Raw genomic sequence first — 27,334 nt, 5'->3', positions numbered from 1 at the left:
GCCCTCCCATCGCCGGCAGCAGCCCTGGAGCGGCGCCGCGCCCGGAGAAAGAAGCGCGAGAGAAAAAGGAGCGATGCGCGCCGGTCGTGTGAACGCGACGTGTCCGGGCTTGCTCTTTTGCTTCGAGGGATGGGAGGGGAAGGAAAGGGCTTAGGGGCTCTTAACCCGGGTTAATGGTCTCGGCCAACCCGGCGCCCTCCAGCTGGTGGGTTTTTTGTAGAGTCCTCCCGGGCTGCCCTAGAAGCGAGAGACGCGCGTCTTGCGCGGCTGTTTTGTTTGGACGCGCCGCCACGCGAGAACGCGGCCCCGCTGCTGCCTGGTAGGAGGGAACTTGCCTTTTGGACACCGACTTCAGGCCTGTTTCCACGACGCCTTGGGGAGAAGCACTTCTGCGCCACCCGATTGGGAAGGTTCACACGTGACAGCTATCTAGCCCACGAGCAAGCATCCCCGCTTTGTGTTTTTGCAAAAACCGGTGCGCAATGATGGCCCTTCCTGGCTGTTGCCACGGTCATGCTCTAGTCCCTGCAGCACCTGACATAGAATCAAAGAATTGTAGGGTCAGAAGGGACCACGGGGGTCATCTAGACCAACCCCCTGAATAGACCCCGCCCCTTTCCCCTCCAGATTTAATCTCAAAACCAGGTAGGGCTCCAAACCCCACTGATTTCAAGCGCTCAGACTTCCCCCAGCCTGCCTCAGCTAAAAGAGCCCTCTGCAAGTCTCTTTTTATTATTACATGTTTTTAATAAAATATTTTCTTAAGTAACAATAGAACACACAGAGTCTCGCTTTTCAAGTCAAACAAATCAGTTGCATTCTGAGTGAGACGTTACAATTACAGGCAATATGGGGTTGTGTGGGAGAAAAGGAGGCAGTAAAATTTCATTCTTCTGTATGGCGTGTCAGCAAAGTCTTTGTGTCAGCATCACATAAACCGGTACTTGTTTTTGCTGGCGGTGCAAGAGCCCACAGGGCCCAGGGCGTGGTTGGTTGCTGTGTGTTGTGTTTGTGTGTTTCTCAGACCATGTGCAGAGTGACTTCACCACTAGAGCAACTACAGTTGGCTCTTCCAAGATTGTGGGGCAGAGTTCCTGTGTAGGCCCGTCCTCTCCAAAAAAACTTTCCTTTGAGGGTGGAGATCTTCCCGCCCCCAAGTCAACCTAAGGCTTCACTGTTCTGAGAAAACTTCCCTCTATAACCTCCTTTTTTTACTTTCTTGGGCTCCATGATCACTGCAGATGGTGACAGCGGTCATGAAATTAAAAGACGCCTGCTTCTTGGGAGGAAAGCAATGACAAACCTAAACAGCTTCTTTAAAAGCAGAGACATCACCTTGCCGACAAAGGTCCTTATAGTAAAAGCTCTGGTTTTCCCCGTAGTGATGTATGGAAGTGAGGGCTGGACCATAAAGAAGGCTGATAAAGAATGGATGCTTTTGAATTCTGGTGCTGGAGGAGACTCTGGAGAGTCCCATGGACTGCAAGAAGATCCAACCTCTCCATTCTGAAGGAAATCAGCCCTGAGTGCTCACTGGAAGGACAGATCCTGAAGCTGAGGCTCCAATACTTTGGCCACCTCATGAGAAGAGAAGACTCCCTGGAAAAGACCCTGATGTTGGGAAAGATGGAGGGCGCAAGGAGAAGGGGACGACAGAGGACGAGATGGTGGGACAGTGTTCTCGAAGCGACCAGCATGAGTTTGACCAAACTGCGGGAGGCGGTGGAAGACAGGAGGGCCTGGCGTGCTCTGGTCCAGGGGGTCACGAAGAGGTGGACACAACTAAACGACTAAACAACAACAACAACAACACCATCTTCTAGACCAGCATCTGTTCTCACAGCGGCCAACCAGGTGCCCGTGAACCGTTCCCGCGCCTGTGTCTTCCAGAAACTTGCGTTCAGACGGATCACTGCCTCCCAACTGCAGAGGCAGAGCAGACACATCCTGGCTAGTGGCCATTGATATCAGCCTCTCCGTCGTGAATTTGCCCTGTCCCCCTTTTAAAGCCATCCAGGTTCTTGGCCGTCGCTGCTTCCTGTGGCAGGGAGTTCCAAAGTTTAACTCTGCGTTGCGTGAAGGACTTTTCTTTCATCCGTCCTGAATTGTCCAACATCTACCTTCATTGGATGCCCATGAGTTCTCGTGTTGCGATCATTTATAAACTTATTTTTATTATAAATGTTATTAGTATTTTCCACACAACAACACAAAAAATAACAATACACAAAACACAAAAACCAACATACAAAAAACCCACAAATCCATATCTTACAAATTAATAATATAAACACAAAAAACAAACATTAACTTCCACCAATCCCACAGCACCTCCTTTACCTCTCATTGTGTCTTCCTGTTTTATCCTCTCTATCCTAACATCTAGATATAAATCCTTCTTTCAGATCCTTTCACTTCACAAGGTTATTCCAGACTCAGCCAGATTTCTGCCCTCAAACCTTGGCTTTTAAGGTATTTATTTAGACACTCCATTCAGTTATAAACTTCTATCGTGTTGCCTCTTAAAAAACCTTATAATTCCCAGACTCTGCATCTTTTCCGTCCTCGCAGGGAAATTTCTCCATTTCCCAATTATTTGTGTTGCCCTTTTCTGAACCTTCTCCGACTCCTCAACATCCTTTTTGAGGCAAGGTGTCCAGAACGGTATTCCAAATGCGGCCGCAGCGTAGATTTTGATGCTAAACCAGGTTTCCCAGAGCTTTTATTTTATTTATGATGGAGACTGTGTTGTTCTTAGACGGCTTTTTAATGCCGCTCAAAAAGAAAGGAGCTTTACGGCAGCAATATTGGAGTCTCCATATTATCTTTTTGGCTTTTATGCTGTACTGCTTTGATGACAGATGTATTGTTGTTTTTAATCACCGCTCTGTACATTTTTATGAGATGGCAGCTTACAGTGGTACCTCGGGTTAAGTACTTAATGCGTTCCGGAGGTCCGTTCTTAACCTGAAACTGTTCTTAACCTGAAGAACCACTTTAGCTAATGGGGCCTCCTGCTGCTGCCGCGCCGCCGAAGCACAATTTCTGTTCTCATGCTGAAGCAAAGTACTTAACCTGAAGCACTATTTCTGGGTTAGCGGGGTCTGTAATCTGAAGCGTATATAACCTGAAGCGTATGTAACCTAAGGTAAAGGTAAAGGGACCCCTGACCACTAGGTCCAGTCGTGGCCGACTCTGGGGTTGCGGTGCTCATCTCGCTTTACTGGCCGAGGAAGCCGGCAGACAGCTTCCGGGTCATGTGGCAGCATGACTAAGCCGCTTCTGGCGAACCAGAGCAGCACACGAAAACGCCGTTTACCTTCCTGCTGGAGCGGTACCTGTTTATATACTTGCACCGGTGTGCTTTTGAACTGCTAGGTTGGCAGGAGCAGGGACTGAGCAACGGGAGCTCACCCCGTCGCGGGGATTCGAACCGCCGACCTTCTGATCGGCAAGTCCTAGGCTCTGTGGTTTAACCCACAGCGCCACCCGCGTCCCTATGTAACCTGAGGTACCACTGTATAAAAACATATATTTAATAATAATAATAATAATAATGGTGGTGAAATAAATGCATGGAGAGAGATTTTTTAACGGTGGGTTAGCATCTGTCAAAGAGCATTCAGTAGGAATTTCAGGCCCAGATCCTTCCAGATATTCCTAGACTACAGCCCCCATCATCCCTAACCATTGGTCCTGCTGGCTCATGGGGAGTTTGCATCCCAATATCTGAAGGGCCAAGGTTTCCCCATCCCCACTTTTTTAAACAACGAATTTTATGACCCAATTTATTCCTGCATTGCCAGGAGTTGCACTAGATGATCCTTGACGATTCCTGGCAACTGCAATTTTATTATCTTTTGCCAACCTATAATAATAATAATTTATTATTTATACCCCGCCCATCTGGCTGGGCTTCCCCAGCCACACTGGGCGGCTTCCAACAAAGTATTAAAATACAGTAGTCTGTTAAACATTAAAAGCTTCCCTAAACAGGGCTGCCGTCAGGTGTCTTCTAAAAGTCAGATAGTTGTTTATTTCCTTGACATCTGGTGGGAGGGCGTTCCACAGGGCGGGCGCCACCACCAAGAGGGCCCTCTGCCTCCCTGTAACTTGGCTTCTCGCAGGGAGGGAACCGCCAGAAGGCCCTCGGAGTTGGACCTTAGTGTCCGGGCAGAACGGTGGGGGTGGAGACGCTCCTTCAGGTCTACTGGGCCTTTGAGACCGTTTAGGGCTTTCAAGGACAACACCAACACTTTGAATTGTGCTCAGAAATGTACTGGGAGCCAATGTAAGTCTTTCAGGACCAGTGTTATATGGTGTCAGTGGCCACTCCCAGTCACCAGTCTAGCTGCCGCATTCTGGATTAGTTTCCGGGTCACCTTCAAAGGTAGCCCCACGTAGAGCGCATGGCAGTAGTCCAAGCGGGAGATAACCAGAGCGTGCACCACTCTGGTGAGACAGTCTGCGGGCAGGTAGGGTCTCATCCTGCGCACCAGACGGAGCTGGCAGACAGCTGCCCTGGACACAGAACTGACCTGCACCTCCACGGACAGCTGTGAGTCCAGAATGACTCCCAGGCTGCACACCTGGTCCTTCAGGGGCACAGTTGCCCCATTCAGGACCAGGGAGTCCTCCACACCTGCCCGCCTCCCGTACTTCTGTCTTGTCAGGATTCAACCTCAGTCTGTTAACCTAGGGCTCCTCACCTGCTTTGGACTACAACTCCCAACCAGCCCAGCCAGGTTGCCTGAAACACCCTTTAGCCCTTCTTTTGTCTCTCAAAAGTCTCATGACTGATGGGAGTTGTAGTCTAGCAACCTCGGGAGGGAGGCGGAGACGCACGTGAACGCTTTGTGCTTCCTGCTCTTAGCTTACGCGTGACATCTAACATATAGCCCCGATTTACCACGACATTTATCCACGGAATAAATTTATTCACAGAAAAAAAGGTGCGTGGGTTTTTTAAAAAGGTAAATCACTTTCATCATTTATTAAGTTAAAAAACACCAATTGAAAAGCACCGATCAGACATTGCATTTCGTGGCCTCCATCGCAAACTCAAATCTGGTTGCAATTTTTTTTGGGGGGGGGGGAAAGGATCTTGGCTTTTTGAAAAGGGGTTCGGCATTCGGGGAATTCCAAGACGCAGGACAGAGATGCGTTTGGGGTGGGCTAAAGACCTCAAGGGATCCCACTGACATTTGGAAATCTCTCTTCTCCTAGGGCTCCCTTCTGGCTAGCCTATGGGGGGAGTGAGGGGCAGGGCTGATTGCCCTGGCGAAGGGAGATGGGGGGCCACATGGGGACAGAACAGGGTGTCAAGGGGCCATGGCGATCCAACCGAGGATGAGGAGGGAACCACCATAAGGAGCCGCCTTGGTCAGGATCGGGTCCCCTGTCACGGCGTGGTAATACAGGGCGCCAGAAAACATCCCCATGCCCAGAGACAGGATGCTGCCGGCCTGGGAGGAACAAAAGGTGCAAGTTAGAATCACTGAATGAATGAATGTTTATTTGCGTCAGCCATTGGCCGCAGCATTAAAACAACAATATGATATACAAAGAGGAGAAATAAAAAGGTTTTATTTCAGGGGGTCAGACTAGATGAGATTTGGGGTCCCCTTCCAACTCTGAGGTTAGTACCAGTACCTAGAATGTGGCCGGGCTGTGCATGTCCCGCCGTCAGGGATGATGGGAACAGCTTTTTCCAGCATGGCAACCACCAAACATTGGACTACGACTCCCATCATCCACACCCAACGGTTACCCCAACCTCCCCTGCCTTGTGGGACAGCTATAGAATAGAATAGAATAGAATAGAATAGAATAGAATAGAATAGAATAGAATTTATTATTTATACCCCGCCCATCTGGCTGGGTTTCCCCAGCCACTCTGGGTGGCTTCCAACAAAGTATTAAAATACAGTGGTCTGTTAAACATTAAAAGCTTCCCTAAACAGGGCTGCCTTCAGATGTCTTCTAAAAGTCTCGTAGTTGTTTATTTCCTTGACATCTGATGGGAGGGAGTTCCACAGGGCGGGTGCCACCACCAAGAAGGCCCTCTGCCTGGTTCCCTGTAACTTGGCTTCTCGCAGGGAGGGAACTGCAAGAAGGCCCTCGGAGCTGGACCTCAGTGTCCGGGCTGAACGATGGGGGTGGAGACACTCCTTCAGAGATACTGGGCCTTTGAGGCCGTTTAGGGATTTCAAGGTCAGCACCAACACTTTGAATTGTGCTCGGAAACATACTGGGAGCCAGTGTAGGTCTTTCAAGACCGGTGTTATGTGGTCTCGGCGGCCGCTCCCAGTCACCAGTCTAGTGGCCGCATTCTGGATTTGTTGTAGTTTCCCTTCAAAGGTAGCCCCACGTAGAGCGCATGGCAGTAGTCCAAGCGGGAGATAACCAGAGCATGCACCACTCTGGCCAGACAAACAGCGGGCAGGGAGGGTCTCATCCTGCGTACCAGATGGAGCTGGTAGACAGCTGCCCTGGACACAGAGCTGACCTGCGCCTTTAGGAGAAGAAATGGCCCAGGAATAAACCCTACACAAATTTGGAGTCTCTAAGGCGCTTGGTTGGCACCTTGTAACCCCCCCCCCCAAAAAAAAACCCTAGCCAATTCTAAGTTGTGGATCCTTACCATCATGGGATAGCGGCAGTGGGGCACAGCCAGGAGGGCCAGGCTGTGAAGGAAGTGGTATTTGTTGGCCGTCTCGTAGAGCTACAAAAGAAGGTCAAGGATTAAGGTGAGGACAGTGATTCAACACACACAGGCCATCCCTGTCGTCGTTGGGGGCTCACAACTCCCATCAGCCCCTGCAAGTGCGATGGCCGTTGCAGCCCAGCAATTTCTGGAGCCACAGGTTCCCCATCTCTGTACTTCAGCCATTTGCTTCCTCCCCACCAGACGTTGGACTACAACGCCCATCATCCACAGCAAGCTTAGGAAACGGTCGTGGATGATGGGCTTTGTAGTCTTTCCGGTGCCTTCCTTTTTCAACAAGGGGAGATCTGCTTCCCAGGCTGCCTCTGTATTAGATTATTTTTTTTTAAAAAAGTCCTTATTGAGCATATTCCACAGATTTATACATCAATATACTATATTATGATTTATATCCCATCCCATACCGGGGGGGGGGGGGGAATGAAAATACAAGAAAATTAAAACAAAAAAAGACCTAGATTTCTGATTGTTCTCAAAAAACCTAAATCACACTTGTTATATTTTACACAGTGTTATATTATTTCCTTAAATCTTTTTAATAAAGAAGAAGCAGAAAGAAAAAAGGTTAAAGAGAAACATTTGTTTTAAACATATTATCTATACATTGTATTGTATACATGTTTTAAATACATTACCTATACATCTGTACTGGATTTGAAAGTGTTTCAAATTGTTTCTATACGTGGAACTGTTTTTAGGAACGTTTTCATTTTAAATTGTGCCATTGTTTTTTTTCCTATGTGGAATTAAAGCCACTGCTTTTATTACTGGTGTTTTTCTCTGGGAAATACAGCTTTGAGATTACCGTATTTTTCGCCCTATAGGACGCACCTTTTTCCCCTCCAAAAATGAAGGGGAAATGTGTGTGCGTCCTATGGGGCGAATGCAGGCTTTCGCTGAAGCCTGGAGAGCGAGAGGGGTTGGTGTGCACCTGGGGGGGAAATACTTTTTTCCCCTTTATTTCCCCCCCAAAAAACTAGGTGCGTCCTATGGGCCGGCGCGTCCTATGGGGCGAAAAATACTGTATTTCGCAGGAAGAAATCTGCAGACTGAATTGGACAAGCGTGGCTACATCTTGGGGGCCTCGGGTTGGGAAAAAAACGCTTGCCTACACGACCCAGCGTTCAAGTAAGAGGAGCGTCTTACGAAGGTGAATTCGGGAATACTGATTCGCGATCTCACTGAGAACGGACAGCTCCATACACCTGCGGCATCCCAATCTCCTTTCCGCAAAGAACCCAGGAATCCGGGTTCCCTCCCAGCCCCTTCCCAGGATTGGAGCCCACCTGGAGATGGGTGCCAGGGGGGCCCGACTAGCAGCCACAATTCTTCTTAAGGACATAAGAGGAATCAGCAGGATCAGGCCAAGAAGGGCCCATCTAGTCCAACTTCTTGTTCTCACTGCTGCCATTATCAGAATCCCACATCAGGATTCGAACACAAGATTCCCTTTCTCCCCTCCTGCGGTTTCCAGGAACTGGTATTCGTAAGCATCCCTGCCTCCGACCACGGAGACCTGAGAATAGCCACGAACAGTCCTCTCCTCCATCATGGAAAAAAAAAAGGCAATGCAATTCTTGGCTGCATCAATAGGAGTATAGCATCTAGATCAAGGGAAGTAATAGTGCCACTGTATTCTGCTCTGGTCAGACCTCACCTGGAGTACTGTGTCCAGTTCTGGGCACCACAGTTCAAGAAGGGCACGGACAAACTGGAACGGGTCCAGAGGAGGGCAACCAAAATGGTCAAAGGCCTGGAAACGATGCCGTATGAGGAACGGCTAAGGGAGCTGGGCATGTTTAGCCTGGAGAAGAGGAGGTTAAGGGGTGATATGATAGCCATGTTCAAATATATAAAAGGATGTCACATAGAGGAGGGAGAAAGGTTGTTTTCTGCTGCTCCAGAGAAGCGGACACGGAGCAATGGCTCCAAACTACAAGAAAGAAGATTCCACCTAAACATTAGGAAGAACCTCCTGACAGTAAGAGCTGTTTGACAGTGGAATTTGCTGCCAAGGAGTGTGGTGGAGTCTCCTTCTTTGGAGGTCTTTAAGCAGAGGCTTGACAACCATATGTCAGGAGTGCTCTGATGGTGTTTCCTGCTTGGCAGGGGGTTGGACTCGATGGCCCTTGGGGTCTCTTCCAACTCTAGGATTCTATGAATTTGTCCTAACCTCTCTTAAAGCGGGAAGGAGTTCCACAGGTTAAATAATAATAATAATAATAATAATAATAATTTATTTATACCCCGCCCATCTGGCTGGGTTTCCCCAGCCACCCTGGGCGGCTTCCAACAAAGACAAAAAATACACTAGGATGTCACACATAAAAACTTCCCTGAACAGGGCTGCCTTCAGATGTCTTCAGAATGTCAGGTAGTTGTTGTTCTCTTTGACATCTGGTGGGAGGGAGTTCCACAGGGTGGGTGCCACCACCGAGAAGGCCCTCTGCCTGGTTCCCTGTTACCTCGCAGGGAGGGAACCGCCAGAAGGCCCTTGGAGCTGGACCTCAGTGTCCAGGCAGAACGATGGAGGTGGACACGCTCCTTCAGGTCTACTGGGCCTTTGAGGCCGTTTAGGGCTTTCAAGGTCAGCACTAACACTGAATTGTGCTCAGAAACATCCTGGGAGCCAATGTAGGTCTTTCAAGACTGTGTTATGTGGTCTCAGGGACCACCCCCAGTCATCAGTCTAGCTGCCGCATTCTGGATTAGTTGTAGTTTCCGGGTCTCCTTCAAATGTAGCCCCACGTAGAGCGCATTGCAGTAGTCCAAGCGGGAGATAACCAGAGCATGCACCACTCTGGCCAGACAGTCTGCAGGCAGGGAGGGTCTCATCCTGCATACCAGATGGAGCTGGAAGACAGCTGCCCTGGACACAGAACTGACCTGTGCCTCCATGGACAGCGGTGAGTCCAGAATGACTCCCAGGCTGCGCCCCTGGTCCTTCAGGGGTACAGTTGCCCCATTCAGGACCAGGAAGTCCTCCACACCTGCCCGCCTCCCGTACGTCTGTCTTGTCAGGATTCAACCTCAATCTGTTAGCCGCCATCCCTGCTCCAACCGCCTCCAGGCACTCACACAGGACCTTCACCACCTTCGCTGGTTCTGATTTGAAAGAGAGGTAGAGCTGGGTGTCATGTGCTGGATGAAGGACTTTCTTTTATTGGTACTGAATTTCTGAATTATTATTATTATTATTATTATTATTATTATTATTATTATTATTATTATTTCTTAAATCTGTCAGTCGCTTTAAGCCAAAGAACATCTCCCAACGTGCAGCTTCACAAGTTCTAGTGTTAGGAAAGAGGTAGGGAAAATAATTATCTGTCAACTTTCTCCATGCCAGGCCTTATTTTATAAACTTCTTCCTTCCATCTAATTAAGAACGCACAAACTTATTTCCCATCTATCACACCCAATTGTGCCTCTTCTTCCACTAACCTGCCCCACTTCATTCCTCCCCCAGGGGTTGAAAATTTGAACCCCCCAGGGAAGGGTTTCTCTCTCCACCCACAAACTATGACAACCAGCGGTTCCGGTTTAACTGGCTCAGCCGAAGGGACTTGGAAGGGAAGGAGGAAGTGAAGGTAAGTGTGGTGTAGTGGTTAGAGTCCTGGACTCTGAGCTTGGGAGAGGCCAGGGTTTGAATTTCCACTCAGTCACAAAGATGTGACGTTGGGGGCCAGCCACTGCTTCTCAGCCTAGCCTACCTCAGAGGGTTGTTGTGGGAATAAGATGGGGCAAGACGCGAACCATGTAAACGTCACTGTGGGCTCCTTGGGATACTGTTATGGATGCTTTTGAATTCTGGTGCTGGAGAAGACTCTTGAGAGTCCCATGGACTGCAAGAAGATCAAACCTCTCCATTCTGAAGGAAATCAGCCCTCAGTGCTCACTGGAAGGACAGATCCTGAAGCTGAGGCTCCAATACTTTGGCCACCTCCTGAGAAGAGAAGACTCCCTGGAAAAGACCCTAATGCTGGGAAAGATGGAGGGCACAAGGAGAAGGGGACGACAGAGGACAAGATGGTTGGACAGTGTTCTCGAAGCTACAAACATGAGTTTGACCAAACTGCGGGAGGCAGAGGAAGACAGGAGTGCCTGGCGTGCTCTGGTCCAGGGCGTCACGAAGAGGCGGACACGACTAAACGACTAAACAACAGCAACTGTTATGGAAATTACCAGGGGGTAGGCACATATTTAAAGTTGTTAAATGTTACAAATATTATGCATAAATGTATCTTTTCGACTTGAAGTTACCTAGCTTTAACAATCATATAAAATCAACTCCTTTGCCAGTTTCCTCCATTCCAAAGCTATTTTGTGCTTGGAAAAAGGACTCCAGGAAGTTCCCAGAGGTGAAAATTGCTGAGCCGATTGTTGGCCAAGGAAAGCCTAATTCCATCACCAGACCTGCCAAGGGGCCAGACATGCAAAGGAAGTTCTCTTGTCCTTTGGGTGGTGGGACTTCAGAGGGGTTTGCCTATGCTCATCTTATACCTGGGTCTTGCCCTGACATGTCTGCTTATGGCAATCTTGGACCAAGGACTTGTCTGGACATGTTTGCCAAGGTTAAACTAGTGTAGCCCCTGTCTCCCCCTCCCCTTTGGTGACACGTCAGTGATGTAGCAATGATGCTGTACGAAGTGTATTCTGGGATATGGTGGGAAAGTTTTAAAAGTCCTTGTCACCCCATCCTCAGGGTTCAGAATTCCTCTTTGAACGTGTTGCGTGATAAACTTTGGTCTACAGCTATTTGCTCCAGTTGGTGGTTGGACTCCCTCCTTTATTCAGCAGGGATCTGCATGCTCTTCCCAACCAGCTGGGGAACTGAGCAGCCTCGCACCTAGATTCTTCTGTAACAGATAAAGGTAAAGGTAAAGGGACCCCTGACCATTAAGTCCAGTCATGGCTGACTCTGGGGTTGCTGCGCTCATCTCACTTTACTGGCCGAGGGAGCCGGCGTACAGCTTCCGGGTCATGTGGCCAGCATGACTAAGCCGCTTCTGGCGAACCAGAGCAGCGCACGGAAACGCCGTTTACTTTCCTGCTGGAGGGGTACCTATTTATCTACTTGCACTTTGAGGTGCTTTCGAACTGCTAGGTGGGCAGGAGCAGGGACCGAGCAACGGGAGCTCACCCTGTCGCGGGGATTCGAACCGCTGACCTTCTGATCGGCAAGCCCTAGGCTCTGTGGTTTAACCCACAGCGCCACCCATGTAACAGATACAAATGCAATAAATAGAATCAAGGAACTGTGGAGTTGGAAGGGGCCATGAGGGTCATCTACTGCAACCCCCCGCAATGCAGGAATCATTCGCCCAACGTGGGGTTCGAACTCACAACCCTAAGATTAAGAGTCTCGTGCTCTACTGACTGAGCCAAATAAGACCGTTTACCTCCTTCAAGTAGTCATCTCGGTCGCTGCGACGGAAATCTGGGAGGAGGAGGGCGGGGAAGAGAGAGAGAGGAGTTAGCAGAAACTTCACAGGAGATAAACTGGGGGAAAGGGGTGGGTCATAAACGCCTCCCCAACGGCTGCAAAATTCGATAAGGTGGAGGAAAAGTCTCCAGGATCTGAGCTTGGAACACAAACAGGGGAGCTGAACCAAAGGGCCCAATTCACCCGGGGAAATTCTCAGCCAAAACAAGCCAAAACCCTGACTTGATATTTAAGTGGACTTTGGAACTTCCTGCTTTCACTATACAGTGGTACCTCAGGTTAAGTACTTAATTCGTTTCGGAGATCCGTTCTTAACCTGAAACTGTTCTTAACCTGAAGCACCACTTTAGCTAATGGGGCCTCCTGCTGCCGCTGCACCGCCGGAGCACGATTTCTGTTCTCATCCTGAAGCAAAGTTCTTAACCTGAAGCACTATTGCTGGGTTAGCGGTGTCTGTAACCTGAAGCGTATGTAACCTGAAGCATATGTAACCCGAGGTACCACTGTAATATTTTCAGTGCCTGTCTAAAAACATTATTCCTTAGACAAGCCCATGCAGATATTTAGAAAGCTGATGGTGCAAGTTTTTGGCCTGTTGTAACTTAATGTTTCAAACACCTTCTGTTAATGCTCATTTTTCTTGCTGGTCATTTTATTGTGTTACTATTAGTAGCAGCAGTAAACCGCTTTGAGTGGTTTGATCGCTTGATTTCATTTTGCAACCAAGGGGCACATAAATGTTATGAAATAAAACAAATCCAACCGCGGCTTCCGCTGCAGAACTTCCAGGTGGTTTAATAGCAATTTGCTGATTTAATAAGGGGGCTGGGTGGGTGGGTGGGTGGGTGGGGCAGCTGGCAAACCCCAGGGGCGTCTTGCAATAACCAGCCCCCCCGAGGTAATAAAGGGACCGCAAACCTCATCTGCAAAAACAGACCACACCTCGCTTAACTTTGCGCTGACAGCCCCATTTCAAGGCTCGCCCCCCGCACCTCAGCTGCAACCTCCTTTTTTTTACGATACGATAATCTTTATTGTCATTGTCCCATACAGAACAACGAAATTGAAAAATCTACATCAGATATTCAAAAAATAACAAGCCTTCTATCCCAGCCTGGTTAGCCCCTAAAAATTCTGATACCCCATAAGTGAATACAATATACTCCCATAGAGACTACCTTAAGGTAAAGGGACCCCTGACCATCAGGTCCAGTCATAGCCGACTCTGGGGCTGCGGCACTCATCTCGCTTTATTGGCCGAGGGAGCCGGCATACAGCTTCCAGGTCATGTGGCCAGCAGGACTAAGCCGCTTCTGGCGAACCAGAGCAGCGCACGGAAACGCCGTTTACTTTCCCTCTGGAGTGGTACCTATTTATCTACTGGAACTTAACGTGCTTCCTTACTGCTAGGTTGGCATGAGCAGGGACCGAGCAACGGGAGCTCACCCCGTCATGGGGATTCGAACCACTGACCTTCTGATTGGCAAGTCCTAGGCTCTGTGGTTTAACCCACAGCGCCACCCGTGTTCCTTCAGAGACTACCTTACCCTGCGTTTAAATCCAAAATCGCATTTGGGTAGAAACTGTTTCTCAGATGGCTAGTCCTGGTCTTTATAACCCTGTCCCTTCTTCTAGAAGGCAGAAGCTGAAAGAGATCATTTCCGGGGCCTGCGCTATCCTGCGCTATCTCTGCAGCTTTCCTATGGCACCTGGAAACATAGAATTGATCCAAGGTGGGAAGAGTGCGCCCAATTACAGTGGTAACTCAGGTTACATACGCTTCAGGTTACAGACTCCGCTAACCCAGAAACATTAGTTCCAGTTACAGATAGCTGTGTTGGTCTGCCATAGTCAAAACAAAAAATCTGAAGTATCTGTGTATCTGAAGAAGTGTGCATGCACACGAAAGCTCATACCTAGAACTAACTTAGTTGGTCTTTAAGGTGCTACTGGAAGGAATTTTTTGTCCAGAAACATTACCTCGGGTTAAGAACTTTGCTTCAGGATGAGAACAGAAATCGCGCGGCAGCAGCGGGAGGCCCCATTAGCTAAAGTGGTGCTTCAGGTTCAGAACAGTTTCAGGTTAAGAACGGACCTCCGGAACGAATTACGTACTTAACCCGAGGTACCACTGTATTCTCTCCGCAGTATTTGGGAGCTGCCCACAAATACCGTCGGGGGATCGAGGCCAGGATTGCACCCACTCTTCTCCAACCCCAGCACCCGCCTGTCCTCACCGTGAGCCCCGTAGGCGGCCGCCCCGACGGCCGCAGCCCCGCTCAGCGCTCCCAGCCGTCGGAAAAACGCCCCGGCGCCCGCGACCATTCCGATCCCCGACGTGAAAATGTATCAACTTCGTTCTCGACTCCCGGCGCGTTTTATCCAATCAGCGCCCTGGGCGGCTCGTTAGTATGCAGCCCCCGCCCCCGCAGAACGCTGCGCCTCAGCCAATCGGCGTTCCCCAGCCCTTCCTTCCGCATCAGCCAAAGTTCGGAAAGGGTTGGCCAATGGCGTGCGGCGTCCCGGATTAGAACTCGGGTGCGTCCAATGAGAAGCGCGGTTCCTCCTTCTCCCCGCCTCTCTTCTCCAGTTCCATTCTCCTGATAGGTTGCCTCCGGGAAGTCCATCTCAGCACCTCAACCAATCAGGGGGCGCCTGGTAGAGGAACGCGCTTGCAGCAGCTTCTGCCGCAGCTTAAAGAGGAAGGAAAATTAAAGTGTGCGCTGCTCTTAGGATGCATACGGTAAGCACGTGACAAATAGGAAAAGTTGGCTGCGCGTTAAAAATCCCACCAACCTTCATCCCATCTTTTTGGAAGGAAGGAAGAAATGGTTTGTGCTCCTTGTTTAGAATATTTACGGCGCCCCAAGTGTCTCCACAGCGCCGCCTAGTGGAGGAAAAGAGATTCCCATGTGGTTTCTCCTTTAAGCCATTGCCTCTTCCATCATAAAGAGGCATTGTCTGTTTCAGCGTTCCCCAACCTGGCGCCCTCCAAATGTTGCCGACTGCAGCTTCCACCAGTAGTCCAAAAAATCTGGAGGGCGCCAAGAGTTTTTATTATTATTATTTCAAACAAAAAGCAAAAAAATAATTCAAATAATTCTCAAAGCACTCGTTGGTCCTTTAATTACTTTTCATCATCAAGACTAGGATTTCTCTCCTCGCTCCCCCACCCCAATTTTTCATTTTTTTTTGCAAGCGTCGACCACCAGAGGGCGGCAAAGGCGCGACAATTCAGCGCATGGCGACAGCATCGGGTTTTTAATGCTGGGTTTTGGGGTGGATGCTGGCTCCGCCATCCGCATTGCTGGCTTAGCAATGCCACAAATTAAATTTTAAAAAAAAAAAAACTTGCCCGGTTAATTGCACGAGCGTCGATCGAGGAATCAATCGCTTTACCCACGCACAAAAAAATGAACACGAGTGTAACAGGTTTGGGTTTTTTTTTAAAAAAAATGGAAGACGTTTTCCGTGAATGATAGAGGGGGAAACCCCTGTTTATAAAGCGACCTGCAGTTTTAGCAAATATTCAGGGTTTAAAAGCGTTTACATCCCCAATTTAGGGACGTTTTTAATGACTGATGTTTTAATGTACTTTTAATCTTTTGTTGGAAGCTGCCCAGAGTGGCTGGGGAAACCCAGCTAGATGGGTGGGATATAAATATTATTATTATTAATTATGGATTGGCCAGACCTCACAATAAGTCCGCAATCCCATTTCCACATGTGATCAGATCTAGATGTTTGCTTTGAGCCAGGATCCCACATCTTCTAAAATTCTCTTTTTCTCCCATTGCAGTCTTCCTCTAGATATTTGGCCTACAACTCCCATCAGTTCCCATTGCGCTGATGGGAGTTGTAGTCAAAAACACCTGGAAGGTGCCAGCTCTAAACCGCTTTTCCCAGGTCCCCAGGCGCTGCCGGACTACAACTCCCATCGTCCGCGACAGTTGGCTGAGCTGCCTCAGGATGATGGGAGTTGTAGTCCGAAAGGGCGCCAGGTTAACAACGAAGGCTGTCTTTGTGGTTCTCCCAGGCCCGGGAGGTGTTCTGAAGGCAGATCTTCAAGAAACGTGAAATTAAAAAAAAAGACATCAGAGCATGCGCAGAGTGGGATTTGAGAAAGAGTGGGGGGCACCCCTCCTTCCTGCCGCTATCTGATCACGCCACCTTCGGTCCCGTGATATCCCGTGTTGCTCATCTGAGGAAGGTGGCAAGGACGTGTTCAGTGTAAATTGCATTCACCACCAACACCTCACCCTCCTCCGCTCTCTGCCCTAAATAGCTCGTTCTGGGGTTGTTGTTTTTTAACACACACACACACACACATATATAAACATAGGGACGCGGGTGGTACTGTGGGTTAAACCACAGAGCCTAGGACTTGCCGATCAGAAGGTCGGCGGTTCGAATCCCTGTGACGGGGTGAGCTCCCGTTGCTCGGTCCCTGCTGCTGCCCACCTAGCAGTTTGAAAGCACGTCAAAGTGAAAGTAGATAAATAGGTACCGCTCTGGCGGGAAGGTAAACGGCGTTTCTGTGTGCTGCTCTGGTTCGCCAGAAGCGGCTTAGTCCTGCTGGCCACATGACCCAGAAGCTGTACGCTGGCTCCCTCGGCCAATAAAGCAAGATGAGCGCCGCAACCCCAGAGTCGTCCGCGACTGGACTTAACGGTCAGGGGTCCCTTTACCTTTAAAAGAGGTATCTAAAGCCATTTGAAAGGGACACAAGTGGCGCTGTGGGTTAAACCACAGAGCCTCTTGGGCTTGCCAATCAGAAGGTCGGCGGTTCAAATCCCCGCGATGGGGTGAGCTCCCGTTGCTCAGTCCCTGCTCCTGCCAACCTAGCAGTTCGAAAGGACATCAGAGTGCAAGTAGATAAATAGGTACCGCTTCGCCAGGAAGGTAAACGGCGTTTCCGTGTGCTGCACTGGTTCGCCAGAAGCGGCTTAGTCAGGAAGGCCAACCTGGAACCATTTAGATTCCTAAACTGAGCAAATGTTTTCTCCGCAAGGTCAAACTGGAAAAGCCTCCCCATTGTCTCTTTCCTCACAAGTCCTGTCTTAAGGATATGTCTGTTTGAATAGGGTGTGAGCCTGTGACCTGGCCCAGGACCTAAGTACTTATCATCAGGAAATCCAATCAAGTAACCTGCTAGACAGGAGATAAACAACAACAGGAGAAAAACAATATTAAAATTTCTGTGATGTAGGTGAGATGTATCTGAGGTTACACCCCTTCTGTAATGTATGTATGATGTTCGTGGGGGTGGTCTTGATCTACAGGATGGGAATTTCAAAAGTCTTTATAAAGCTTTGCACACCATTTTTCTGGGTCCTCCTCCTTTCCTGTGTTTGAGGGGAGCACCCTGTTGCAACAGATCAATAAAGATCAAAGATATGGAGAAGCTGCTTTGCTTCTCAATATTCTCTGGTTGGCCTCTGTTATTTTCTCCTACCAATAGGGAACCTATGTAAGGACTCTATATGGGCTCTTGGATACCCCATAAGGGAAAATGACACATTTTTATTTACAACATGGCCAGTAAAGCGAGATGAGCGCCGCAACCCCAGAGTCGGCCACAACTGGACCGAATGGTCAGGGGTCCCTTTACCTTTACCTTTACCAGCTTGAGCAGCAAGCTCTGGAAACGAAGGGCTAAAAACCGGCGCTGCTCTCCAAAATTATCTGGTCCCTTTTAACTTTGTATTTCAGGCAATTGACTAAAATCCCTTATTTTGGCTGCTGATCCCTTTTTTTCAAATCTGTAAGTTGACAGCTATGGGTGGGGCACATCTTTAAAGTTGTTAAATGTTACAAATATTATGCCTGAATGTATCCTTTCAACTTGACAACTCAGGGAAGTTACCTAGCTTTAAAAATAAAATAAAATCAACTCCTTTGCCAGTTTCCTCCATTCCAAAGCTATTTTCCACTTGATAAAGGACTCCAGGAAGTTCCCAGAAGTGACAATTGCTGAGTTGATTGTTGGCCAAGGAAAGCCTAATTCCATCACCAGACCTGCCAAGGGGCCAGACATGCAAAGGAAGTTCTCTTGTCCTTTGGGTGGTGGGACTTCAGAGGGGTTTGCCTATGCTCATCTTATACCTGGGTCTTGCCCTGACATGTCTGCTTATGGCAATCTTGGACCAAGGACTTGTCTGGACATGTTTGCCAAGGTTAAACTAGCGTAACCCATATCTAGGTAAAGGTAAAAGGACCCCTGACCGTTAGGTCCAGTCGTGGCCGACTCTGGGGTTGTGGTGCTCATCTCGCTTTATTGGCTGAGGGAGCTGGCGTACAGCTTCCGGGTCATGTAGCCAGCAGGACTAAGCCGCTTCTGGAGAACCAGAGCAGCGCACGGAAACGCCGTTTACCTTCCCACCAGAGCGGTACCTATTTATCTACTTGCACTTTGATGTGCTTTCGAACTGCTAGGTTGGCAGGAGCAGGGACCGAGCAACAGGAGCTCACCCCGTGGCGGGGATTCGAACCGCTGACCTTCCAATCAGCAAGCCCTAGGCTCTGTGGGTTAACCCACAGCACCACCCACATCCCAACCCCTGTCTACCCCTCCTCTTTTGTGACATGTCAGTGATGTATCAATGATGCTGTACGAACTGTATTCTGGGATATGGTGGGAAAGTTTTAAAAGTCCTTGTCACCCCATCCTCAGGGTTCAGAATTCCTCTTTGAATGTGTTGCGCAATAAACTTTGGTCTATCACCTTGCCAACAAAGGTCCATATAGTTAAAGCCATGGTTTTCCCAGTAGTGATGTAAGGAAGTGAGAGCTGGACCATCAAGAAGGCTGATCGCCAAAGAATGGATGCTTTTGAATTCTGGTGCTGGAGGAGACTCTTGAGAGTCCCATGGACTGCAAGAAGATCAAACCTCTCCATCCTTAAGGAAATCAGCCCTGAGTGCTCACTGGAAGGACAGATCCTGAAGATGAGGCTCCAAGACTTTGGCCACCTCATGAGAAGAGTAGACTCCCTGGAAAAGACCCTGATGTTGGGAAAGATGGAGGGCACAAGGAGAAGGGGACGACGGAGGGCGAGATGGTGGGACAGTGTTCTGGAAGCTACGGACATGAGTTTGTCCAAACTGCGGGAGGCAGTGGATGACAGGAGGGCCTGGCGTGCTCTGGTCCAGGGGGCCACGAAGAGGCGGACACGACTAAACAACAACAACAACACGACTAAACGACTAAACAACAACAACAACACCTTTATTTGCTCCGGTTGGTAGCTGGAGCTGGGTGACTGAGCAGCCTCGCACCTAGATTTTTCTGTAACATGCATGATAAAAAGAGAACGTAAGTAGCAGAATGGACTCCCTGGGAAGGCGATGGGCGGTTTCTAAGCAGAGGCTGGACAGCCGTCTGTCACGGATTTTATTCCTGCCTCACAGCGGGATGACCTTTTGGGTTCCCTTTGAACTCGGCACTTCTACGATCCCACGGCCCAGCCCTCCCACGGCCCAGCCCTCCTTCTGGATCTCAGTTGGGCCGTGCCATGTGCCCAACTGTCCTTCGCCACCTCTCATTTGCTCTTTCCGGCCGAGAAATTCCCCACCCCACCCCAGGGGCCACGGGCTCTATTGACTGGAGACGGGTCTGGTTCATCATCTATTTTTCTCCCGCATCGATTTCAACGTGGAGATCAACACCTCCTCTCTTTTCCACGCAGTCAGCTTTCGTTCACCCACAAGGAGGCATGAATATGCAACGCGGGGGCCAAATCGATGGTGACCCTTTGCACGCCTCCTGTCTCGTTGGCGCAAGACGGGGGGGGGGGGAGAGAGGTGGGGGGGGTCGCTCCCCCACCCTCTGCCGCAGGGGCATCTGATGGGAGTGTTGCAGGAATTTATGTATAGGTTGGGGGGTTGCCCCTCCAGCAGATATCATGCACATGCAGCCCACTACTAAAATCAGCACAATCAGTTTTGTGACTTTTGTGATTTGTCCCCACAAAACACTTCGTCACAGTTTCTTCCTATCTATTCAAAGGGCCTTTGCTGCACGATACCAAATGTAAGAATTCACTGATAGATGTACCTATGTACTGGCTCATTGGGAAGACTTCAGAAATTCATTGACATGTGAGCTGAGCTCCTCAGCAGCCCCTCTGCCTGAGTGATAATCCCTGGCATCCTGATACCTGAGTGCCAGACAGGTAGCCATTCCAGAAAGAACAAACCCAGATGAAGACAAAAGGGTGGGATTAACTTGGCAGGGAAACAGGGAAATGTAAAGATCTCTTTTGTCCCACTTGATGGGTGTTTGGTGGAGGGCAAGGGGAACCATGGGGCAGGGTCCAGGATGCTCAGATTCCTGCCACCAGACCTCCCCTTTCATGATGTGACCCTGATGTCGTTTGGGGGGATGTAACATGGGGATTAGCAGCTAATAAAAGTTTGGAGGCTCTTTTGTTCGGGGCTTCCACCTGGTGGCAGGTGGGAGTCCTGTTGCAACAGTCTTCAATCAAGACCAAGCCGACTGGCTGCTGTTTTGCTCTGGGATTCCTGGCTGGCGTCCTTGTTTCTTGTCCAAGGGAGCCCTCCGATTTCTCCGTTAACAGGAGACAGAGTCAGGCCTTCTCTCAGTTCACAGTTGGGAGAGGGCGATCGATGGCTTCTAGACACAACGGCTTTGCTGCTCTGCCTCCAGGGTCGTGGCTGTAAAGGCTTTAGAATCCCAGTTGCCGGACAGTGCAGGAGCGGGGAGTGTTGCTCTGTGTTCGAATCCTGCTTGCTGGTTTCCCATGGCCTCGTTGCTGCCCCATCAAAGACACTTGGTGTGCTCCATAACACTAGCAGCTAATGGGAAAGAGCTGGGGAGAGTTGTTGTTGTTTAGTCATTTAGTCGTGTTCGCCAACAGTGTGATGCGGCAGCTAAAAAAGCCAATGCAATTCTTGGCTGCATCCATAGGAGTATAGCATCTAGATCAAGGGAAGTAATAGTGCCACTGTATTCTGCTCTGGTCAGACCTCACCTGGAGTACTGTGTCCAGTTCTGGGCACCACAGTTCAAGAAGGACACTGACAAACTGGAACGTGTCCAGAGGAGGGCAACCAAAATGGTCAAAGGCCTGGAAGCGATGCCTTATGAGGAACGGCTAAGGGAGCTGGGCATGTTTAGCCTGGAGAAGAGGAGGTTAAGGGGTGATATGATAGCCATGTTCAAATATATAAAAGGATGTCACATAGAGGAGGGAGAAAGGTTGTTTTCTGCTGCTCCAGAGAAGCGGACACGGAGCAATGGATCCAAACTACAAGAAAGAAGATTCCACCTAAACATTAGGAAGAACTTCCCGACAGTAAGAGCTGTTCGACAGTGGGATTTGCTGCCAAGAAGTGTGGTAGAGTTTCCTTCTTTGGAGGTCTTTAAGCAGAGGCTTGACAACCATATGTCAGGAGTGCTCTGATGGTGTTTCCTGCTTGGCAGGGGGTTGGACTCGATGGCCCTTGTGGTCTTTTAAGGCGTGATATGATAGCCATATCATATTGTGGTCTCTTCCAATTCTATGATTCTATGATTCTATGACCCCCTGGACCAGAGCAGGCCAGGCACTCCTGTCTTCCACTGCCTCCCGCAGTTTGGTCAAACTCATGCTGGTAGCTTTGAGAACACTGTCCCACCATCTTGTCCTCTGCCCTCCCCTTCTCCTTGTGCCCTCCATCTTTCCCAACATCAGGGTCTTTTCCAGGGAGTCTTCTCTTCTCATGAGGTGGCCAAAGTCTTGGAGCCTCAGCTTCAGGATCTGTCCTTCCAGGGAGCACTCAGGGCTGATTTCCTTCAGAATGGAGAGGTTTGATCTTCTTGCAGTCCATGGGACTCTCAAGAGTCTCCTCCAGCACCAGAATTCAAAAGCATCCATTCTTTGGCGATCAGCCTCCTTGATGGTCCAGCTCTCACTTCCATACATCACTACTGGGAAAACCATGGCTTTAACTATACGGACCTTTGTTGGCAAGGAGATGTCTCTGCTTCTTAAGATGCTGTCTAGGTTTGCCATCGCTTTTCTCCCAAGGAGCAGGCGTCTTTTAATTTCATGACTGCTGTCACCATCTGCAGTGATCATGGAGCCCAAGAAAGTAAAATCTCTCACTGCCTCCATTTCTTACTGGGGAGAGAGGAATGGTCAAAATTAAATGCGTCTCACATTTCCAAACATAGTCATAGTAAGTTGGCGAGCCTAACATGGCAGAATCACCACAGCAACCTTCTGCATTTGGCAACCTAGTGCGTCCACCCTTGTTTGAGAATCCATGCTTATTTGAGACTGTTTATTGTGTGCAACGTTCCCTCCAACATTTCTCCAATGAAATCCTCTTTTCAAGCCGTCTCAGTTGGCCGTCGCTGCCTCTTGTGGCAAGGAGTTCCACGGTTGTGCTGCCTGAAAAAGGACTTTCTTTCGTCCGCCCCAAATCTGCTAACATTCAGCTTCATTGAAAGTTCCAGTGTCGTCAGAGAGGGAGAGAAACTTTCTGCCACCAACTTTCCCCATGTCGTGCACGATTTTTAAATTTTTTGATCGTTTTGACTTCTGCTCACCTTTCCTCTAAAGCAAAAAAAATCTCAAACACTGCAACCTTTCTTCATTTTTATTCCACCTCCGTGATCGTTTCGCTTGCACTCGCTGGATCCCCAAGTACATAGGATCACAGCCTCAGTCCCCTAAATAAATCTTGTTTTCGGTTCCTCATGCCCGTGCGATCATGAATTTCCATTTTTGGTTTCCTGGTTCCGAAGGCTGGATCTTGGCAAGGAATCCATCTGCTTCTCCAACCCGTGGAATATTTTCTATGCATCACCCAGAGCTTTTGTGCGTGGTGCTATCCATCTCGCCCACGCTGCATCACAGGTTTTGTAGTCTGTCACTTTCTCCAAATGCTTGTGGCAAGGAGTCTCCCTGCTTCTCTGACCCATGGAGCATTTTCTGTTGCAACAGGGCTCACCCAGAGTTTCTGCGTGCGTTGGGATCAATTGTGCCACGCTGCATCACAGGTTTTGTAGTCTCTAAGGCTCTGTGAACATTTCACGTGTTTTGATTGCGATGATCGGAACGGAGACTTTTTTGTGACCACATTTGCAGTAGTGTGATAATGAAAATATCATCAGAATACTCATTATGTATGTCTTGCATGAATAAAAATATAAAGGATGAGCCATATACGGGATGAGCCCCATCTTCTCAGGGTCTGCAACAGTGTCTGAAACCGGCCATCTCCCCATCTCACGGACTCAAGGACTCGGGACGCAGGGCGCCTCTGTGTATTTTTCCCAGGATTTGGTTCCCATTTCCTGGCCGGTATCCAGCCTGTCACTGCCTCAGAGGAGTGATCTAGCACTTCAAACGCCACTCCTGATCTCAGATGGAGCAGACAGATAGAGCCGGGTGTCACTCACGTATTGACGGCACTTCTGATGACAGCTTTTCCCACCCTCAACACTGCGTGAAAACCTCTGGGGGATTTCTGAGTTCTTTCGTCTGTGAGCAGGGCAGAGAATCTCAACCAGGCATCCCTGAGCTGGTGGCCTCCAAATCCTTCGGATCTCAAACTCCTATCAGCCCTAGCAGGGCAAGGCCGAAAAGCCTATAGGTTTATAATAATAATATATATTTTTTATACCCCGGCATCTGGCTGGGTTTCCCCATAGCATGGAGCCCATCCATTCAATAGGCACTCAGTCAGGTGGGAGGGGGAAAACTTCTGATTGTTACGGAAATTGGGGGGGGGCACACATCTTTAAAGTTACATATTACAAATATTATGCCTGAATATATCCTTGACAGCTCAGGGAAGTCACATATCTTTACAAATAATATAGAATCATCTCCTTTCCCAGTTCCCCCCATTCCAAAGCTATTTTCCCCTTGCAAAAGGACCCCAGGAAGTTCTCAGAGGTGAAAATTGCTGGGCTCTGGCAGAATCCGAGACCTGGGAGAAGAGTTGGTGGAAGAAGATTGGAAAAAATTTAAAGACTATTTGCAGAAATATTATAAAATTAATGAAAGTTAAAATGATGTTGGACTGAAACGAAATGGTTTTAGCAATAAGGTTAGAATGAATTCGCAAAAATAGATTGATAACAGATGAAAGTATAAAGTCACAATGTGTTAAGATATTGGATTAAGATTAAAACAAAGAGGGAAAGGATTTGCTCAACTAAATATGTGAACTGGAATACAGAAAAGGGAGGTGAGAGGGGGTCAGGAAATTAAGTAAATGAAGTATAAGTTATGAAAAGATGGACTTGTTTTTAACCTTTTGGTTTTTTTTCTATTTTGTACTCTGTAACCTTTTTTTGTACTTCTGTAATTCTGTATTTTTTATCTTTATCTTTTTTCTTTAGACATTTACTTTGTAATTCCATTTATTGTTCTAAAACTTTAATAAATATATTTTTTAAAAAAGAAAAGAAAATTGCTGGGCTCATTGTTAGCCAAGGGAAGCCAAATCTCATCACCTGACTCGCCTCAGGCTCCAGACATGCCAAGGAACTTCTATTGTACTTTTGGGTGGTGGGTACTTAAGACATATTTGTCTATGCTAATCTTATACCTGAGTCTTGCCCTCCCATGTCTGCTTATGCTAATCTTGTACCAAGGACTTGTCTAGACATGTTTCCCAAGGTTAACCCCTCCCTTTCGAACTGTATTCTGGGATGTGATGGGAAAGTTTTAAAAGTCTTTGTCACCCCATCCTCGAGGTTCAAAAATTGTGCAATAAACTTTCCAGTTCTGGGCACCACAGTTCAAGAAGAACACTGACAAACTGGAACGTGTCCAGAGGAGGGCAACCAAAATGGTCAAAGGCCTGGAAACGATGCCTTATGAGGAACGGCTAAGGGAGCTGGGCATGTTTAGCCTGGAGAAGAGGAGGTTAAGGGGTGATATGATAGCCATGTTCAAATATATAAAAGGATGTCACATAGAGGAGGGAGAAAGGTTGTTTTCTGCTGCTCCAGAGAAGCGGACACGGAGCAATGGTTCCAAACTACAAGAAAGAAGATTCCACCTAAACATTAGGAAGAACTTCCTGACAGTAAGAGCTGTTTGACAGTGGAATTTGCTGCCAAGGAGTGTGGTGGAGTCTCCTTCTTTGGAGGTCTTTAAGCAGAGGCTTGACGACCATATGTCAGGAGTGCTCTGATGGTGTTTCCTGCTTGGCAGGGGGTTGGACTCGATGGCCCTTGTGGTCTCTTCCAACTCTAGGATTCTAGGATTCTAAACTTTGGTCTACAGCTATTTGCTCTGGTTGGCTGGACTCCTTCCTTTATTACGCAGGGACCCGCGGGCTCTGCCCGACCAGCTGGGTGGCTGAGCAGCCTCGCACCTAGATTTTTTCCTTAACATTATGAACTACAACTCCCATCCTGGCGAAGGATCAACCTGATCTCTGTGATCAAGTTGGGGTAGGAGGGTTCAGACCAGTGCCGGATTTACATATAAGCCAAACAAGCTATAGCTTAGGGCCCCATTCTCTTGGGGGCCCCCCAAAAAAAAATTAAAGGAAAAAAAACCTGGATGTACATTTCCAAAATATAAGATTAAAAAAAAAAACCAAATAGAATAAAACCAACATAGAGCAGCGGTGTTTTGTGTTGTGTAGGCTCCTAGGATGTAAGTCATGGGCCCCGCCTGCTTGCCTGCTCCCTAAAATATCATGGGGTTGCTCCTAGAGGAGAGCGCAAAATATGGTCTTGAAGCTCAACATCAGAAAAACGAAGATCGTGGCCACTGGTCCCATCACCTCCTGGCAAACAGAAGGGGAAGAAATGGAGGCAGTGAGAGATTTTACTTCCTTGGGCTCCATGATCACTGCAGATGGTGACAGCAGCCACAAAATTAAAAGACGCCTGCTTCTTGGGAGAAAAGTAATGACAAACCTAGACAGCATCTTAAAAAGCAGAGACATCACCTTGCCAACAAAGGTCCATATAGTTAAAGCCATGGTTTTCCCAGTAGTGATGTATGGAAGTGAGAGCTGGACCATAAAGAAGGCTGATCGCCGAAGAATGGATGCTTTTGAATTCTGGTGCTGGAGGAGACTCTTGAGAGTCCCATGGACTGCAAGAAGATCAAACCTCTCCATTCTGAAGGAAATCAGCCCTGAGTGCTCACTGGAAGGACAGATCCTGAAGCTGAGGCTCCACTACTTTGGCCACCTCAGGAGAAGAGAAGAGTCCCTGGAAAAGACCCTGATGTTGGGAAAGATGGAGGGCAGAAGGAGAAGGGGACGACGGAGGACGAGATGGTGGGAAAGTGTTCTCGAAGCGACCAGCATGAGTTTGACCAAACTGCGGGAGGCGGTGGAAGACAGGAGGGCCTGGCCTGCTCTGGTCCAGGGGGTCACGAAGAGGCGGACATGACTAAACGACTCAACGACTCAACAACAACAACAACATTCTGCATGGACTGGTTGCAGGGCAACATGGGCAAATGCTTTGAGATACCTATTAGGTCCATAAATGACCATAGAGCATATATTCACCACAAAAAACAGTGACATCTTGTTGTTGACAAAGGACAGCTGGACATATAAAGGGCCCCAGTGCCTTCAGTAGCTCAGGGCCTCATCAGACCTAAATCTGGCCCTAGTTCAGGCGGTTCCAGGAGCTCGAACCTGGTTCAGGAGCAGCTGAGCAGTAGCCCATGCAGCTGCTTTAACAAGACACTGTGTTGGACACTGAGCAGCTCAGAAGAGCCCTGCTGGAAGAGGCCAACAGTCCATCTTGCCCAACATCCTCTTCCCACAGCGGCCCAGCAGGTGCCCATTATGGAGAACCAGTGGGCAGGATTCAAACACAAGAGCCAGCTCTCCCCTCCTGCGGATTCCAGCTGTCGCGGCCGACCCCAATCAATAGCCCTCTCCCCCATGAATGTGTCAGACTCCTTTATCTTTCTTTTTCACAAGCAAATTTTATTTTCACATTTTGCAAATATTTTAAAAGAGGGGGCGGGGAAAGTCTTTACAAAATTCAGTTGACATTTCGCTCCACCTCCCTCCTTTCCCTGGTTACTTAATTTGTATCTTCTTATTACTGCATCTCTGATTCAAAACTATTTACTAATTTCCCCTTATCTTCCCATTTAATTATTTCTTACTGCATGTGTTCATATCAATCCTGCTGGTGTTTCAGATTATTTACAATAT

General features: G+C 48.5%; 1 protein-coding gene across 1 annotated transcript; it reads right to left on the bottom strand.

Annotated features, from left to right (window-relative positions):
• Positions 1-4,961: 4,961 nt before the first annotated feature.
• Positions 4,962-14,561, bottom strand: TMEM256 (transmembrane protein 256). Its single transcript, XM_081835864.1, has 4 exons — positions 14,411-14,561; positions 12,130-12,167; positions 6,644-6,724; positions 4,962-5,465 (listed from the first exon to the last, which is right to left on the bottom strand). Exons 1-4 carry the CDS (start codon positions 14,496-14,498, stop codon positions 5,322-5,324), a joined length of 351 nt encoding a protein of 116 aa, XP_081691990.1. The 5' UTR covers positions 14,499-14,561; the 3' UTR covers positions 4,962-5,321.
• Between the last annotated feature and the right edge of the window lie 12,773 nt (positions 14,562-27,334).

This window comes from Podarcis erhardii (genome assembly GCF_964252035.2).
Source record: "Podarcis erhardii genome assembly, chromosome: 13".
Taxonomy (NCBI): Eukaryota; Metazoa; Chordata; class Lepidosauria; order Squamata; family Lacertidae; genus Podarcis; species Podarcis erhardii.
This window is presented reverse-complemented; position numbering and strand designations above follow the sequence as displayed.